The following is an 18,658-nucleotide window of genomic DNA, read 5'->3' as shown; positions in this document are numbered from 1 at the left end:
TTGCATTGGTTTAGTACATTTTAGAGGAGCATGTAGAAAGAAGTGTATGGTGAGCTTAAAGTGACTGTCATTACTCCAAAACATTGCCCAAAGCAGTTCTCAGCAAAAGAAGAAAACTCTATGTATTTACTCTGTGGGTGCCCATGTTTCCTACCATCTCTTTAGCATTTAAAACTTTAGTAGAGTTAGATGCATGTGCCCTCTACTGTGCACGGTGGTTCCATCTGGTGGATGGTACCATATTCTGCTGCGTGTAACATATGCTTGCAACACTCCCAGAAGTGTGATGAAGGCTGCAGTGCTTAAACAGATGGTGGGAGATAACTGGGTACCAGAAAGTAAGTATACTATCTGCTTTGGCAGTTTTTTCCAGCGACAACAGAAATGTTGAGAGGGTATGGTATTTTATTTTTAACTTTTTCTTTTGGTATTTACTTGCAGAAAAAGCGCTGCAAATATAAAACTGAAAAGATTGAGACATTAAAGCCAATGGATCCATTGAAAGCACTTCCCAATGGGGACATCAAGACAAGGAAACAATTCACAAACCAGAGAGACTTCTCAAATATGGGGGAAGTGTATCACTCTTCCTATAAAGGGCCACCTTCTGAAGGCAGTTCAGAGACTTCTTCCCAGTCAGAAGAGTCCTATTTCTGTGGCATCACAGCCTGCTCTGCCCTTTGTAATGGACAGCCTCAAAAGACTAAAACTGAAAAAAGAGCAATCAAGCGCAGGCGCTCAAAACTTCAGGACCAAGGAAAGTTCATTAAAACGTTAATAAACACAAAGTCCGGGTCCATGCCTAGTCTACATGACATCATCAAAACCAACAAAGACTTGACTGTGGGAACATTTGGCGTTACGGCGGTTTCTGGTAATCTATAATCGGAGATATTTTTTTTTTTTTTTTTACATCTGACTTTGGTCCTACATAGATCTATCTTTTGGAGCATATGCACAACTTGACATGATTGGGCTGGACTAAATATGTGGTTCATTTTCAGCTCCTGGACATTTTTTGCAAGGAAATGGGAAACCATTTTGTTTCTCCTTGAGATCATTAAGTAGGATTACTGGTAGTTTTTTTTTTTTGCAGTTTAAATATTAGGGGAAAGAACATTGATACCCAATTTTGATGGGTGGAACTAAAGTTAACTTAAGCTCAGTTTCTCTAGCCCTTCCCTAATTTTGTTCCCGTACTTGCACCTTTCCATATTTATGTGCCTTCTGTCTATTTATAATGCCACTGGAGGTAAAAGCAACAAGTGTGAATGCAAGAGTTAGTTTTTAAGTATCTGTATTTTTTTATTTTAATTTTGCTGTTTCAGAGTTTATCACTACAGTGTGTAAGGCAATTTTTCCTGGAGGAAAAAAAAAGGTGCGAGATTTTCAGGTGTGTCTTTTTATAAATGGTCTGTGTGTTTTCTTGATCAGTTGATAATCGGTACATTGCTTATGGAATCCAGAAGAAACTCAGAGTCAGTGCAGCTTAGTGGTATGACTGTGGGGTTGATTTACTAAAACTGGAGAGTGCACAATCTGGTGCAGCTGGAAACTGATTGGTTTCTATGCAGAGCTGCGCCACATTTTGCACACTCCATCCAGTTTTAGGCTGCATTCACACCTGAGCGTAGCGATCTACTGGCATTTGAGCGTTTTTAGAAGTGCATTCTAAGCTTTTTATAAGCGCTTTACAAGTGTTTTACAGCTTCAGGCATTTTTCCTTAGCCAAAAGAAAGCACTAAGAGAGGAAATTAGGGATGGAGAACTGCTGTTTAAACAGAAAATGTGTGACAAATCGCTCGTAAGATGCTCAAATCTGGCTTTTCTGTGGAACACTATGGGGCCAAAAATGCTTGTAATCTGCCAAAAAGAAGCTCATGTACTTTGAGTGACTGGAGTTTTGCTTCAGATGACAGAACACTCATATGTGAACAGGCGCCATTGAAATGAATAGGGTTTGAGAGCTTGTTGAACGTTTTAGAGCTTCAAGCAGAAAATCGCTCAGGTGTGAACAGGGCCTTAGTGAATGAACCCCTGTGTATGTCTAAACTAGGATATGTAGACCAGACACAAAGATATTTGCAACAAGTTCTTTTTTTTTTTTTTGTCAAGGGTGCCTCAAAACTGACTTGGCAGTTATGATGATTTGAAGGTGTTATAGCTGAATATACAGCCCTGACCAGTGTTAAACCTAAAGGCAGTGCCATCTGTTGAACATACATTTTCAGTACCTAATTCATTTTAATTAGAAATGTGGTGGCAATGAAAAAAAAATGTGTATGAGCTTAAGGAATGAACTGGTGGGAATACAATGACAGTAGCCAATTGACAGATGACTGTTTACTTCATATTTGTGAAAAATACTTTTTTTTTTGGCTACTGTGACATACCAAATTGTGTTCATTGTTTGCTCAATAACAATGATAGCCCATTTCTTCATAAACAAGTTCCTTAGAAGATTGCCAAGCTGTACCATTCCAAATAGTTTTTATGGGAATTGGTACTGGCATTTTGTGTATAGTTTGCCAAACTGCAATAGAGAATGCAAGATTCGAACGATAAAGTGACACTAAACACAGTTTTTTTTTTTTTTTGGTTTCCTACCATTGTTTTTGGGCTTTTTTTGTACCAGTATGCCCCCTATGCCCAACTGATGCACTTCACTACTACTTGTGTGGAATGAACAGTTCTGGTATTTCTGGTCACATTCTACGCTATATGTTCTTCAAGTCCCTTATAACTGAATGTGTCTGAACAAAGATGTAGTCCATCTCGAGGAAGAGCTGGAAAGGATTGCTACATTCACATACATAAGGGGGGGGGGGCATGGAAAACTTAGCCACCCCAGAACACGAAGTCTGAAAATAGCAGAAAAAACTTGCATTTGGCAGAAAAACAAAGAAAAAAGATAGAAGGTACATTAGTTATACATAATTGGACATGTTGCATTTATTTTATATGAGAAATAAGAGTTTAATGTCACTTTTAAGGTATGTGCAAGATAAAAAGCACCTGGTCAGATATTCTTTTCTTTTGAAAAGTTAGAAAATGTCTGACCGGCAGGTGTAGGCACGTGTTACTACATTTGTCAATGCTTAGTTTGATGATATTTACTTTCTTTATACTGCCAAAATTAAATGCGAAGACTTTGCACCGTATGAAAAACCATGCAGAATTCCTGCAGAATAGGCGGGAGTCAAGCTGTGAGTGGCCCTGTCCTCATCACCCGATTTAAGGAAACTGATTGAAAAATTAAGAGCCGGGTGGAAAATTGTTGTCTGAACAGTGACTGCATCCAGTCAGTTGCAGTCACTGGGTATTCAGACAGTCATGGATGTCTTCTGTCTGACTACAGTAACTGGAAAGGAAGGTTCCTCCATTCACACGGTTTAGCAGGATGATCGAGGGAAATCTATATGGGTATGGCTAGCCTTAGTTAACTATAAATGCAATTTATTTTTTTGTAGTAATGAGAACTCATTAGGCATGTGTACAATCTAATCTGTACTATGGGAAGTGGCTGGATAGGTAAAGACTGTTTCTAGATCACACAGTTCAGGAAGCCGGTAATATCACAGATTCTTTATTTAATAATGGAGCAAACCGCATTGGTCTTCTTTAATCGGTGACATCCAAGTGGGGTCAGCTTTTATCAGTGGTACTATGATTAGTTGCTGTGGGTAATGCTTGGTACACACTTTTTTTTTTTTTTTTTTATATCCAGTGGGCTGATGAATAAAAAACTGACCGATTGCTGTACCAACACAAGTGATGTTAGTACAATTGGCTACGAGCACTGATTGGATGCTAGTCGGCTGCTGATTTTTCCAGCATGTCCATTCGACAGAATCCAGATAAACTACTGTACACACCAGCCAAATCTCAGCTAGTTTCTGTGGAACAGGCTCCTCTTTGGCCCGTGTGTACCAGCTTTTAGTGCACACCCTCTCTTTGTACTCTGGGTCTCCTATTCTGCAATGTGTAGAAATGTCATCCTTACAATCTTTAACAATGCCTTTTCTACATCCAGAAGTCACAGTTCAACTTATACTTTTCCTGGGACACTTTAAAAAGTAAAAGGTATATTCTGGTTGCTGTATTGTAATTTCTGGTTTCAGACATAAGGGTCCGTTCACATATTGGCGATTCTGCCCTTGATCCTGAATCATTGCAAATCGCAGGACTTGCAATGGCACCCCAAACGTGCCATGATTTTGCCGCGATTGTTGCCCAACGAATTGCGGTTATAATCGCGTAAACAATCACGGAACGCCTGTTGCACAAAATAAGTTCTTGTACTTTTTTTTTGGGAACAGGCACCCCGCAATTCTGTTGCACGATTTTACTGCGATTCGTCTGGCAAATATGTGAGCGGTGCCTTAAGAAAATTTTATGCAAGGAACATTTGTTGTTAGGGCTAGATTCACCCCTACATGTTTTGCAGTGCATTTTTAGTTTAGCAGAAACTCACTACAGTCCATTTAACATGTTTTTCTATGGGACACGTTCACATCTGTGTTTTCAACCGGTGCGTTTTTTGGAAAGAGTCATGGACTTTTTTGCTCTTAGCAGGTTGCGATTTTGGTTCACTAGATTTTAATGGAAATACAGCAGAAACACGTCAAAAATGCAGTGCTTGTTTTTTTATGCATTTCTGTTGTGTTTTTGCTGGTGTCTCCCAAAAACGCATCAAAAACCGCAAAACGCATCAGAATAATGCATCAGCTGCAGCCCGCATAGGTATGAACCTAGCCTAAATGTCTCATGCCTTTTAGTACTCTTGTTCATTACATATGTACAGGCTTTTTAAATTACGGACCTTTCTAGAGCGGAATTTATATTCTTTCTAGATAAATATAATTAAACTTTTTGGGGGGGGGGTGGGGGCATATTTATAAAGCAGGGAGTGTGATTTTCACCAAATATGGACTATCTGAATTAATCATTGAAATCTGAGAGGCAATTGTCAGAAATATACAACTGTAATGGGTAACTAATAAATGTGACATTCACTGCTTTTAAATGTGAGCTTTGGTCCTTTGAAGGCAGTGCAATGAGTCTGATGACTTAATGTCTGCTGCTGGGATCACAGGTACTATAATCACTCTGTAGCATTGACTTTAGGCTTTGTCAGAGTTGCATGTTTGTTTTGGACACAAAGTGTCCTCTTTTGGGACCGGTCCATTATGGCACTGAATGGTCTGCTGCATGCTGGACGTTCATGTGTTTTAGTATCAGTGATCGAGAGGAGCAAAGAAGTGTAGATATTCTTTATTGGTGTTTTGGTTTATAATTTAGAACTGGAGTATATTAAGTAAAATGTTTACCCCTGACATGCTACATGTTGCACCTGTCCCTTCACTGGTCGTATGGCAGTTTTTTTTTCCAATACTGTACTCTAAGGGTCTTTGAGTGGTTTCCCATTAGGGGGCTGTGGCTAAATGCTCCAATAACGACTTTTCATAATTTGCGTGGCAAGATGTCATAACTGACTAACCAGGGCACCTGTCAGTTGTCATACATGAGTTATTACACGGCTAGTGATGCTCTGTAAGAAGTTCTTTTTACATTAACTGCAGAGAATATTCAGTTAGCGTTGATGTGTGAGCTGAAATCTGCTTGATGCTAACGTATGAGTCCCTTACAAAAGTGTAGCAGTAGAGAGAAAATTTTAGGAGAAAAAAAATATATATACACTTGCCTTACACCCCAGCTTCTCTCCATACCACCTAATTGAGGGTGATAGAACTAGGCATGCCAGCGCCGGTCTTGGAAATCTGAGGATATCAAATCTCTTGAGCACTGTGCTTATAAGTGTGTTTCTTCTTTTGCTGTCAAATTTGGTAACCTCCCTACATGTTTGTTCCCATTTGTACAACGTACCTAAGAAATAATTTTAAAAATATTTTATATTCTAGTTTTCTGGAGCAAGTTTATATATAAGACTCCATAAGTAGCTTCTACTGCTCAGAACAGCTTGCAATGTGCAATTTGCATTTTTGGTGCATTACCATACAAATTACCTACCAAATCTTGAAATTGTTAAAGTGGTTGTAAACCTCAGACGTGAAACACGAACAAAGCATATCCCTGTATAGTGTGTACTTGTCTCAGACATGGAGTCACTTTTGTCTGCTGCTTCGTTCTACTGTTATCAGCATAAATCACTTCTGACCAGTTTTCCTGAAACCCAGAGAAAATTGTGATGAGGAAGGACCATCAGCTGATAGCCTGAGATCTGTTCCTGTGTGTTGCAGGAAGGGAGGGTGTGTATCTTCCCTCCAATCAGCTCTCAGAGCTCTCCTCACGGAGCTCTGCAGAGTGTAAGGCAGGCCAAAGACGTTGTGAATTTCTTTCCTGCAACTACGGGCTGCAAGAAAGAAATGCGCACGATTCCCCCATCAACACACAGTGCTTCCAGAGGAATCCCTCCTGCCGAGACAGAAGACCATGATCATTGCTAGCGCTAGTGAATGGCAACATGTAACCATTATAAAGTAGGTGTTCTCCCGATGTGGCTGCTTAAGTGGAAATTTACTTTAAGATAACAGACTTTGTCTGGAGGATTATAAATTGCTAACCACCATCATTCAAACAAAAAATGTGTGTCTATCTTTCCATCACACAGTGCTGAAATTGTACTATTGAAAAACTTTCAACAGTTTAAATCAGACAGCTAAAAAGGTTGAACATTTATTCTAGTAGAAAAGCTAAAGCATTGGCTCGAGGTCTGTACTGTTAGGAGGCAGGTTGGTGCAGCAGCAGCATCATGGAGGTCAGAGATGGTTAGACATTACATTTCACCAAATACATGGTTTTGGATTTAGCTGTGTTGGCTTATTTGAAAGTACTATTGTTCCTACCCTTTAAAACTATCAGTTTTTTTTTTTTATTCGCTCTGAAGAATTAATGTAAATTCAATTTGCCTAGTAAATGTTTACAGGCTATTACTGTGCTTCTCTTTTTATCTATACCTGTGAAACTCCTCTCCTTACTGCCTCCAGTTGTCTGGATGAACACAAGTGGGCCTGAAACTTCTGGAAGGGTGAGATTAATGGAGGAACATGCAGCAAGGTTGCAAAGGGCAAGTGTACATAAATTCCTGGTTATCGTGTGTGTGTGTGTGTGTGTGTGTGTGTGTGTTTTTTTTTTTTTTTTTTCTTTTTTACTATTTATATTGTAATACTGCTTCATATTTAAGGAGATCCCCACACTATTCACAATTCTTTACTAGATTGCCATGAAGGTATTCCTCATAGATACGGCTCGCACCGAACTGAAACTAGATTTCACACCGGAAGCATCTGTTTTTCCAGTTCACACTATACAGTCCTATTGCACAGTGTCCAGTATCTTTGGGATTGCTTATCACAGTGCCCTGAATGGTGATAATTTTTGTGGGTAAACCTAGTATGCTTGTTGTGTATATAGTTTAGCTTTTTTACAAAACTAACAAACTCTAAGCGTCCCCTGACCTGTCTTTTTTTTGTGCGGTCAGGCATGTCAGACTTGCATTAAAAGGTGAGCCAAATTAAGCTGCAATGGGGCCACATTTTGCCTAATGGGGGCCACCCCTGCTTTATTTGGTGCTTAGCATTATAATAACAATCACAACTCGACGTGATATCCCATAAGACCATTAAAGTGAAAATTCAGTCAAACTATACATACTTCTACTCCCACCCCCATTCTAAACCTATTCCATCTACCCTGTAAAGGAAAGATCTGTAAACTTACCTATGCTTGGGGCACTCCGGTCCAGTTACATGATCGGGGCCCAGTGCTGGCTTCAGTGAAGAGGGGAGAGAGCCTGGGCGATGATGCCATCCCATATGCTTACTATGGGGCATCTGTTGGCTGTTCCTCCTTTACACTGAAGGCAGCTTTGGTGATCATGTGACCGGACCTAGGGGCCCTCAGAACAGGCAGGTATACAGATCCTTCTATTCACAGGTTAGATAGAATAGGCTTTGAATTCTGGTGGAAGTAGTGTTTGAACTTTCAATGTTTTGTATTAGGAAGCAGAGCTTTTACTACTTAGGAAATGGCTGGGGCCTCATTCAATGAACTTGTTCATTCAATTTAACACAATGGGTTACAGTGGAAATGCAGCCCACAAATTCCAGTTTGACATGCCTGTTTTATTTTTTGTGCTGTGTGCACTGACCAATTCTATTTATGTCCTATGGATATTCATTTTTTTTTTTGTTCTCTTTTATGACCGAAGAAGGTGAATAACGCCTGTTTGTAGTATGCGTCTGTTATGCTGATTTATTCATGCTTAGAACCATGTTTAATATTTACAGTATATTGTTTTTTTTTGTTTTTTTTTTCTATACTTTAGAGTCCTCTACTTCTATTACAAAATTAGTAAATGGCTGATTTTGTTGAATACCTGCTGTCCAAGTTATCTTGATGAAATCTTGCCTTTTCAAAAAGATATTCCAGCTTGTTGCCAGCAAGTTTGGACCATCCACAGCCAGGCATGCATTTATTTCAGAATATAAAAAACGAAACTCAAAAATAGTTTGAATTCTCCTTTTTAAAAACAAAATTCAGATTACATTTCAAATTAAGCCAACAGCCTGCTTTTGGGTTTCTTGTATTAAAGTTTTTCAAAAGTTAGTTTAGGACCTCTTCACACTACTGCATTTAAAAATGCATTCATATTTTTGTGTGTGGTTTTAAAGCCTAACTCCAGGTTATATTTTTCACCTGCAGTAGTAAAAAGTTTGCTGAAACATGGGTTCAGTCCCAAGCTGTCTCCTTCAGTAGTTCCTTTTACCCGCTATTTGTCCTCAATGGGTGTCATTTAAATATACACTGAGGAATTTCAGTGAATGCAACCTACCATGGCGCCCTGCACAAACCATATAAGGAAGGAGCGACACTTACTGCATCCTTGGGCATTGCCTACTGCAAAGAAGACGCCATGCATCACATGACTGGCCTGAAGTCATCCAGAAAAACGTATTTAAAAACATTTTAAGTATGGTTTGCCATATGTTGCACTTTTCTTTCTTTTTTTTTTTTTTTATGCATTGTCCTGCAGCATTGTTTTCTGTGGTTTAAACATGCAAAAAATACAGTAGGATGTGCCAATCGTGTAAAACATGGGAAATGCACTTAAGAAGCATGTTTTACATGAAAACTGACTTTAATTGCGCAATCATTCTGGAATTTACCAGCGATCACTTTGGGAGCAGTAGATGTGTGGCAACCTAGCATCATGTAAATACTTTTTTGTCAGTTAAAGAGGAAGTAAACCCTCCTCAGGAAGTTGTACCTATAGGTAAGCCTATATTAAGGCTTACCTATAGGTACTGTAAATATCTCCTAAACATGCACCGTTTAGGAGATATTTACCTTTAATGCAGCCAGTGACGTCACTGGCGCATGCGCTCTGAAGGAACGGCAGATCGTGCCGTTCCTTCAGAGCCCCGTGCCGTGACCGTCGGCTCCCGCGCGCGTGCGCGGGAGTGACGTCACCGCGGCTCCGGCCAATCAGATGGCCGGATGCCGCGATCCCGGAAGACGGGCGACTATACATGTCGCCCGTCATACAGGTAAGCGGACGGCACGGCGGGGGCTCGTTCTAAGGTAAGTATTTCATAATGAGCTACTATGCGATGCATACTAGCTCATTATGGGTTTCTCTTTCAGGATGTAAAGAAGAGAAAAAAAATTTTTCTCGGTGTACAACCTCTTTAAATATGAGGCGTCTTCACCTGACAATTAAGAGTTATACAGTAAAATACATAAGCTAAGATACAGTAGAGCAAAATCAGCAAGACTCAGTATAAAATACCTGCGACATAAAAACTACTTGTAGTATAGAACGGTTTCAATTATCCCTCTGCGAATATAATCTAAAGTAATTGTAAAAATGTACCATTTGCTAGATTTAGTTACTATTGAGGCAATGTGTCCTGCTGATTGGCATTTGGGGGATAATTTAGGGTATCCAAAAATCGGCACTTTCTTTTTTTATTGAATTCTTTTTGAATGTGACCATAGTTTAGTATATGCTGGCTTTTTGCACTTTTAGGTGGCACGATATTTTTTCTTATTTAAATGCTGAAATAGTTTAGGTTGCCCTTCCTCTGGGTTGTTTTTTTTGTGGCTTTTAGTATACATTTTGAAAACAGAAATACCTTAAAGTCTTTTGGGTAAAGGAAATGAATTGTGTAATCAGAGCATCTATCTCAAGTGTCACTTCACAGATGACTGTTGTGGCAATAGAGGGTGTCACATTTGTGTAATGTTCATAATTTTACCACCTTTGCATAGTTCATCAGTTTCTAGTTTATGTTCCATTTTCTTTAAAACGAAACTATAACCGCCACATAAAAGCATTTATTACATTTGTAGTCCATCTCAACTTCCACAGCCTCAATGAAGGTGGTGAATAAAATGTAATGGCTTCCATAATGAAAGGGGCAATCACTAAACATGTAGTCGAAGGCAACCAGTTGAAGACTGGACCAGGCCGAGGGAGCTTTATTTTAGCCAATCTAACCACTTAAAATTAATGTTGGGAACCACAAGGTTCCTTTAATGACCATTTGTTGGCCAAAAATGCCTGTTCTGTGTGCAGTTATGATCTTGATCTCCCTTTTGATATAATCTTGCTCATAGGATTAATCTGTGCCTGCTAAAGCAGAGGCCCATCCACTTGTTGGCTAGTAAGGGCACCCTTGTGTGCCACAGAGACATTTTCATTGGACAGAGAATAGTGGGTGTGGCATAGATGGGGTCAAGGGTATAGTGGATGTAAACCTCAGACTTGAAAAGCAAATTCCTCTACAGTGTGTACTTGCCTCAATCCCAAGCACAAAGTGTAACTCTTGTCTGCTGCCTCATTCTTCTAATATCTGCATGAGTCACTGCTAACAAGTTTTCCTGACACCAAGGAAAAAAGGTGACCGGGAGGGAGCTCCATCACACAACCTCTGACTGACAGCCTCAGTTCTGTTCCTGTGTAAAAGGGGGGGGGGGTCCTTATTTCCCCTTCCCTTCTCCTTCCCCTCTCCTTTTCCTTCCCCTTTCCTCCTTCTCCTCTACCTTCTTCCCCTTCCCCATTCCTCCTCCTTCCCCCTTCCATCACATCAATTTTTCATTTACAGTAATTTTATCTTGAAGTTTGCATGATGTGTAAATTGTTCTTTATCTTAAGAGTGAACAGTTGGGTTGGCACGCCTTTTATCAGAGTCCTTGTAGAGATCAGACAGACAGTTGTTAGGGGTTGTGCTGCAACAGATACTTATTGCATTTTTTGGCAGCCTATTGGAGAACACCACCCTTAAACCAGTCCAATTTTTCATGCTGATTCAAGTAAGGGAGCAGACGTCACACAGTCCTTGGCTTTCTTGTGCCAGTTGACAAGCTGAGGGCTGTAAAAAAACTGTAAAGCTCTTTTGTTAGTATGTTTTTGTTTTTGTTTAAATTTTGTCCTACCTACCCGTCTCTTTCCCTGGTATGCGATTTTGGGACATTTTAGATGAGCTTGGTTGGAGGTACAGATAGGAAAAGGATTATTTATTTCCTCCACTTACCCCTTTACCCTAGACATATGTATACTTAACTCTTGATGAATTACTAAAACAAAGGGGGTGCATTATAGACCTTTTCTTTTCATAGATTTTCATCAGCTGCATAGCCAGTTTTTTTTTTTTTTTTAATCCAGTTCAGGGAACTAACATTGAACTCAGAAGTATAATGCTTTTTAAAGATTGGATCAGCCCAATATACATCTTTGTATTTAGGATCATTTTGCATAATACTGTTGGCAGTGAGTTTTTTTTTTTTTTCTTTTCTTTAAGGCCTCTTGCACACAGCCACATCTGACATTTGGATGTATTTCTCGCCTGTATTTGGATGTATTTATAGCCTGTAGAAATCAAGGATAAGCTGGGTGAAGCTGCGGCTTTACAGGGTATATACACAAATTCCATTGTTCACATGTGTGCCAGGGTTTGCACGCATACCCTTCCTCTGCAAGAGGCCTGTGTTTAACTGCAGCAATTGTTTTGTGGACCAATTTTATTCTATGATGATGTTTTAACATGCCTGGATAACCTGAATCAAATTTAGTGGGGTCAAACTATGTATACTTACATCTTTCACTTTCACACTGATTCATAGTTACTGAAATGTGCAATCGGTGTGGAGATGTGGCTTTAGGTTACAATGCAGTCCTTGCATGAAGAATACAACAGAGTTTTTAATCAGCCCACGCTCCCCTTTTATGAGCCACTAGGGCTGCTATGCAAGGCTCTCATAAAGGTTTCTTTTTTAAATGAATAGTACAGAAGGAGTTTTGTGACGCATCTGCAAACTAATCTTATTCAGCATTATCCGCTCTTATTTGTAAGGAAAAAAAAAATTGAAAATTACCAGGTGGACCCTGGAACCAATGCAACTGCTCTTAATCATAACACCTCAGGTCAACAGTTGTCTTTTTCTGACTTGTCATTATTTCAACAGCGATAATATAGTTTGGTATTTTCGTTAATTCACAGAACTTAAAAAAAGCTCAAGCAACGTGTGTTTCTTGTGTAATGCTATTTTGTATGTGTGGGAGTTTCCTACCTAATGGAAAAGCTAAAACAGATTATTCTTAAGCCTCGTACACACGCACAGATTGTTGGCTGACCGATCGGCCGTCTTTTGTTCAGTGTTGTTCGTTGGTTGAAATGTGCTCTAGACTTGCACTGGACTTTTGTTGGCCAACAAAAACCAACTTCAGAAGTGATTTCATGTGATGATTGACTTTCCGTGTGTTTTTTCTTCTCTGAGCATGCCCAGTCTTGCTCATCTGATTTCTGTCTGCCGAAATCTGTACTGGCTGAGGAACAATCGGCCGTTCTGTTATTGGCCAACAAAAATTTTATAGCATGCACACCAGATTTTTTTCGGCTGAAAAGTCGCAGTCGGTTGTCTGAAGCATCATACTAACAAGCCTACAATCGGCCGATCGGACGTTGGCCGACAATTTACGGCCAATAATCTGTGCGTGTGTACGAGGCTTAAGGGCAAGGTGAGATCTGTCATCCAAGCTCAATGCAATGTTGTCATGTTTACAGATACATTCAGTGAAGAAGAGTCAAATGACATGACTGCTCAGAATAACGCTGCCCGAACCCTGCAATAATTGGGGATATCTCCCCAATAGGGCAGCATTTTAGAGGATCAAGCCCAGCTTTACTTGACTGAAAATGAACGGTCACTTTAGTGATATTTCTCTTGTGTTGAATACAAGTAGCAGAGTTTGATATTGCAACCACATTTTCTTCAGAGAAAAGCAATCAAATTTCTTCAGCACTTATGATGGCACACGTCTTTTTCATTTTATGATGTCTTCTAAGGGGTCCAATTTTCTCAGAACAGGGTATAACTGATCTGCAACAGCTGTAAAACATATCACATTGCATAGGCTTTATATATATTTATTTTTTTGCGTTCAGAATTGTCTGTTCAGTTTTGTTTTGTTATGTTTGTTTGTCATAATGCTATTTGGTTTTTGCTAAGTGTAACATTTGTTTTACCTCTGGTTGCTGAACCCTATTTTTACAACAGCTTTTGTACTCATTACTGTACTTGCTGCTTACATGTAGTTTTCCATACACACCATATTTGTTTCTTTTCAGGGCTTGAATTTGAAGACAGTCTGAGCAAGTCTGACCTTAAATTTAAGACTGGTCTAGATAAAAATGCACAAAAAAGGAATACATTTTCATTTTTATTGCTTAAAATATATGGTGAATAAAAGTGCAACTCCAGAGCCTTAGTGCGATTTTAGAAACTGTGAATTTCCAAATAAATATGAACACTTGTCTTTACTATCCGTTTCAGATGGTCTGTTATGTTGAAACATCACAATTTCATTATCCTTATCCTTATTCCAGAGGAGATAATCAAGCAGGTTTCCTACAAAACATATTCGTGCAAACTAGTCTGCTTTTCATTTAATAAAGGCTTTCTTACTGTGTGAGTGTTTATACAGTACAGGACACAGTATTCATTAACACTGGGTTATGTGCTGCCACTTTTTTAGGCGACTTGACACTTGCAAAAAGGAAAGCTGTAGGGACATCCCTGTATAACCCCTTCCACTCCCAACTAACCAGTTTTTTGCTAGTGTCCTTAGGTTATGGACATCTTCTGTCTACTGAGAGAATTTTTTTTTATGGAGGTTTTGTCTTTCAAAGGCGCTTTTAGCTAGTGTCTGCTTTCTGCAGCTTTTGGATTGGTTGACTCCTCCACTTGGTGGACCATGCCTGGACCACACCTGGATGAAGGTGTGAGGCTGGCATGTAATGCCACTTCAGGCACTAGATCCTGCATGGGCACTTATTGGTTAGTGTGCATCGCATTGAGTTAGCCACAGGGCACTTTACAGATCTAGGGCTTTGGTCCATCAGCCGGTTGGGGCATGTTCATGAAAACCACTTTGGGGGCATGTTAATGAAAACCACTTTGGGGGCATGCTCATTAAGGAGGGAGAAGCCAGGATAGAGCCAGGATGGCCCAAACAGCCTCCTCCTAAAAGAAGGTAATCTGCTGCTAACAGCCTTTCCCTGGGCCCTTTGTGCCTACCCTCAGGGTCTAATGATGCACTGGCTGCAACACACTAAACTGTGCCACAGCCAAAGAGGCAGGAGTGCTGATTTTTTTTTTTTGCGTGTTCTTTTTAAATTTGGCAACATTTTTGCTATGTTGAAACTCTTTGTATTTCTCTCTGGTGCTTCCTGAAGCTGCCATGGCACTGTGTAGGTTTCCCAAGCCTACTCACAGGCATGTCCCATGTTTAATCCTGGCATGGCAGATCTAGAGGTGCACTTTAAGGGATCCATGGACCCGGAGGGGACTGTATACAGTTTGCACAGTGGCTCAGGATGACCTATTCATGCACGGTCATTAATGCTTTATCCGTAAAGTCATAAGTCAATACTACTTTTATTGGTGCAAGACTTGGAACACACAACCTTCCAAGTCTATACCCTAAAACCCTCTTCATAATAAAGGTGCACCCTCACTCCCAAGAGTGGGGGATGTCTATTGTGGTTTATAGAAAGCAAAATAAAGTCAAGTGCTCTAATAAATACAATTACCCACAATTCGTCAATATACAGTTGTGCTCATAAATTTGCATACCCTGGCAGAATTTGATTTCTTTGCCATTTTTTAGAGAATATGAATAAGACAAAAACTTTTCTTTCATTCATGGTTAGTGTTTGGCTAAAGCCATTTATTATCAATCAACTGTGTTTACTCTTTTTAACTCATAATCACAACAAACTACCCAAAAGACCCTAATCAAAAGTTTACATACCCTGGTGATTTTGGCCCGATAACATGCACACAAGTTGACAGAAAGGGACTTGAATGGCTACTAAAGGTAACCATCCTCACCTGTGGTCTGTTTGCATGTAATTAGTGTGTGTGTGTGTATAAAAGGTCAATGAGTTTCTGGACTCCTGACAGAACCTTGCATCATTCATTCAGTGCTGCACTGACGTTTCTGGATTCTGAGTCATGGGGAAAGCAAAAGAATGGTCAAAGGATCTGTGGGAAAGGGATATAAAAAGATATCCAAGGAATTAAAAATGCCAATCGAAAGTGTTCAAACTCTAATCAAGAAGTGGAAAATTAGGGTTTCTGTTGAAACCAAACCACAGTCAGGTAGACCAGTGGTCCTCAACTCCGGTCCTCAGGGCCCACTAACAGGCCAGATTTTAGGTATTACCTTGGGATGATGCAGACTAGAGTACTGCAATCACTGAGCAGCAAATTATATCACCTGGGATGTATTTCAGTTATCTTGCAAACCTGGCCTGTTAGTGGGCCCTGAGGACCAGGGTTGAGGACCACTGAGGTAGACCAACTAAAATTTCAGCCACAACTGCCAGGAAAAATGTTTGGGATGCAAAGAAAAACCCACAAATAACTTTAGGTGAAATACAGGACTCTGAAAACGTGGTGTGGCTGTTTCAAGATGCACAATAAGGATGCACTTGAAGAAAGATGGGCTGCATGGTCAAGTCGCCAGAAGAAAGCCATTACTAAGCAAATGGCACAAAGTATGCTGCTTACAATATGCCAAACAGCACAGAGACAAGCCTCAAACCTTTTGGCACAAAGTCATTTGGAGTGATGTGACCAAAATTTAGCTTTTTGGTCACAACCATAAACGCTACATCTGGAGAGGAGTCAACAAAGCCTCTGATGAAAGGTACACCATTCCTACTGTGAAATACGGAGGTGATTCACTGATATTTTGGGGATGTGTGAGATACAAAGGCACAGCAAATTTGGACAGAATTGATTGCAAGATGAATGCAGCATGTTATCAAAAAATACTGCATTCATCAGCCAGGAAGGTGCGCATGTGACGTACTTGGACATTCCAACATTTTCTGCCTAGTCTAGGAATAGGACCTAGCTCCGTGCTGGGACTTCGGTCTTAGCTGTTAATAGGGAAATTTTGTTATTTTAGTATTTTTTAGTTTTCACTAGTTAGTTCCTGGAGAACTACAAGCAAAAGCCGGCTGTGGTTTCGAACTGGATAACCTAGATCCTTAAGGTCTCCCAGCCTGGCCTGCGAGAGCAGGTTATAGTCCAGAACTAGGCCTCCCCACAACAGTACCCTGACGAATGGGGATGAGCCTGCAAGTGCATCATCTCACTGGGGCGCGGTCGACCTGGAACACCCTTAGTCACGGCGTACTCCCTGGATGACAGCACCCCCATCCCGGGTGGGAGGTGATCTATTTTTGGAGTGACACCCACCTGGGATCGTGGTATGGTGAGTAATTGTCCCCCCAAAACCTGTAGCAGTCTCGTGGCGGATGTGGGCCATCTCCCTGGAATAATCGGACCCTCGGGGCTCCCTCGGAAGGACTAGCCCAAATCCCCCATTTTTTCCCCTAATCCCATGCAGGTTCCTACCTTGCGGGGCAGAAATATTGCGGCCGCTGTGGTGCTTCCTCGATGGGGGTGACTGGCCCTGGTGTGGTCCCTTCCGAGGGACCCTCGGATGCCTACTGTTCAGGGACCCCTTTTGCGGATCCTGGAGACCACATGGCCACCGTGGGGGCTGCCATTTTGCTGTGGATCAATGTGTTCTGTTTTCCTATTGTGTTGCATGGGCAGCCATTTTCTGTTAGTTCCCCATAGGAATGCATCAGGCAACCATTTTCCTGTGGTCCAGGATCGCTGGACAAGCGAGAGGCATGGCACTTTAATTCTAGCAAAGACACAAGCTGTTCCTTCCTTTTCCGGTGCAGATTAGTTTCACTTTTGTTTTCACAGGACATGCTGGCAGCCTCCTGAGTGGTTTGGTGATGTTTTCTGGGGTCCCCTGTGGGTTTTTCTTATACACTCTGCAGTTAGATTGTATTAGACTGGGGTTGGTAGTCTGCAATTTTATCGGTGAGATCGCGATTTGGCAACTCTTAAAGAGACACTGCACCTTTTTTCATACCAGTGTAAAATTGAGTCCCAGGACAAAAATTCACCTACAAACCCCTTAGGTGCGGCTGCGGACCCTTCTGGGTCACAGTCCCAGCCTGATCTCACAGTATTTTTACAAAGCTTTATGTCAAAGGTAGATTTTGTAATTACAAGTGTTGCTAGCCTCAAACGCCCTCTGCCTTCACCTCCATTGGCAGTGTTTTCAGACTCTGAGGCAGATATGGCCGCCACAGACGTACCCCACCCTGAAGGGTCGGTGTCTTCGCATTCTGTCATCAGCCGCAGCGTGGAAACGCGCCTTGGTGGAAGCCCTTATAGTTTCAGTGCGGGAAACTTTAAAAATGGCTGATGAAGCTACAGCGGTGTCTTTTGGCTCCCGCAAATCCCATAAATCAGGCAAGGTGTTCTCTTGTCCTGAAATGTTTCATAACATTGTGGATGAACAATGGCGGCGCATCAAGCACATGCTGGTGGTGCCGAAGCATTTTAAACGCTGTTACCCTTTCGCGGATGCAGTATCCACTAGGTGGACTGTGCCACCTAAGGTAAATGACCCAGTTTCCAGGCTGAATAAGTCTACTTTAGTTCCGGTGGAGGAATCACTGACTCTTGCAGACCCCATGGATAGAAGGGTGGAGCCTCTGTCCCGTCACCTACACGTGATAGTGGGTTCCATATTGAAAACTACTTTTGTGAACATTCTGGTGTCAGATGGTTACTGAATGGCTGAAGTTACTTAAAAGTAACTTGGAAGCTAAATGGCTCCCCCCATGCGGTGCTGGAACTAATAGATCAGTTGGCTCAAGCCCTGGTGTTCATGTGTGATACATCTCAGGGTGCGGCTCCGCTAGTGGCCAGAGTGTCAACATTGGGGATTGCTATTAGGCGCATGGTGTGGCTAAAAAAGCTGGTCTCCTTACCAGACTCCAAAAGGACTTTGACTGATCTTCCCTTCACAGGGGAGAGGTTTCTTAGATCATCTCTGGACGAGTTAATCAAGGGTCTCACCAGTGGTAAGAGTACTTCTTCCTCAATCCTCTAAGGGCAAGGTGCCATGTCCTAGACGGGGACCTTCCTTTACTGCTCATAAGCGTCTTTTTCGTATCTTTGGGTCGCAAGAAAAATGCAAACCGGGTCTGCTGGGTGTTCAAAGAAACCATGGTCAGGCCAGTCTGGATCG

General features: G+C 41.1%; 1 protein-coding gene across 3 annotated transcripts in view; it reads left to right on the top strand.

Moving 5' to 3' along the window:
• SUCO (SUN domain containing ossification factor) overlaps positions 1-1,366 on the top strand; it is a 158,969-nt gene extending 157,603 nt beyond the window's left edge. For all 3 annotated transcript variants that reach the window (XM_082266576.1, XM_082266575.1, XM_082266574.1), the window contains one exon: positions 442-1,366. In XM_082266576.1, the coding sequence (XP_082122702.1) occupies positions 442-885 (444 nt within the window). In that variant the 3' untranslated portion in view covers positions 886-1,366. The remainder of the gene's footprint in view (positions 1-441) is intronic.
• The last annotated feature ends 17,292 nt before the right edge of the window (positions 1,367-18,658 follow it).

The sequence above is a fragment of the Pelophylax lessonae genome (assembly GCF_965119305.1).
Source record: "Pelophylax lessonae genome assembly, chromosome: 8".
In the NCBI taxonomy this organism is placed as follows: domain Eukaryota; kingdom Metazoa; phylum Chordata; class Amphibia; order Anura; family Ranidae; genus Pelophylax; species Pelophylax lessonae.
The sequence above is the reverse complement of the archived record's forward strand: the minus strand, read 5'-3'. Positions and strand labels throughout refer to the sequence as shown.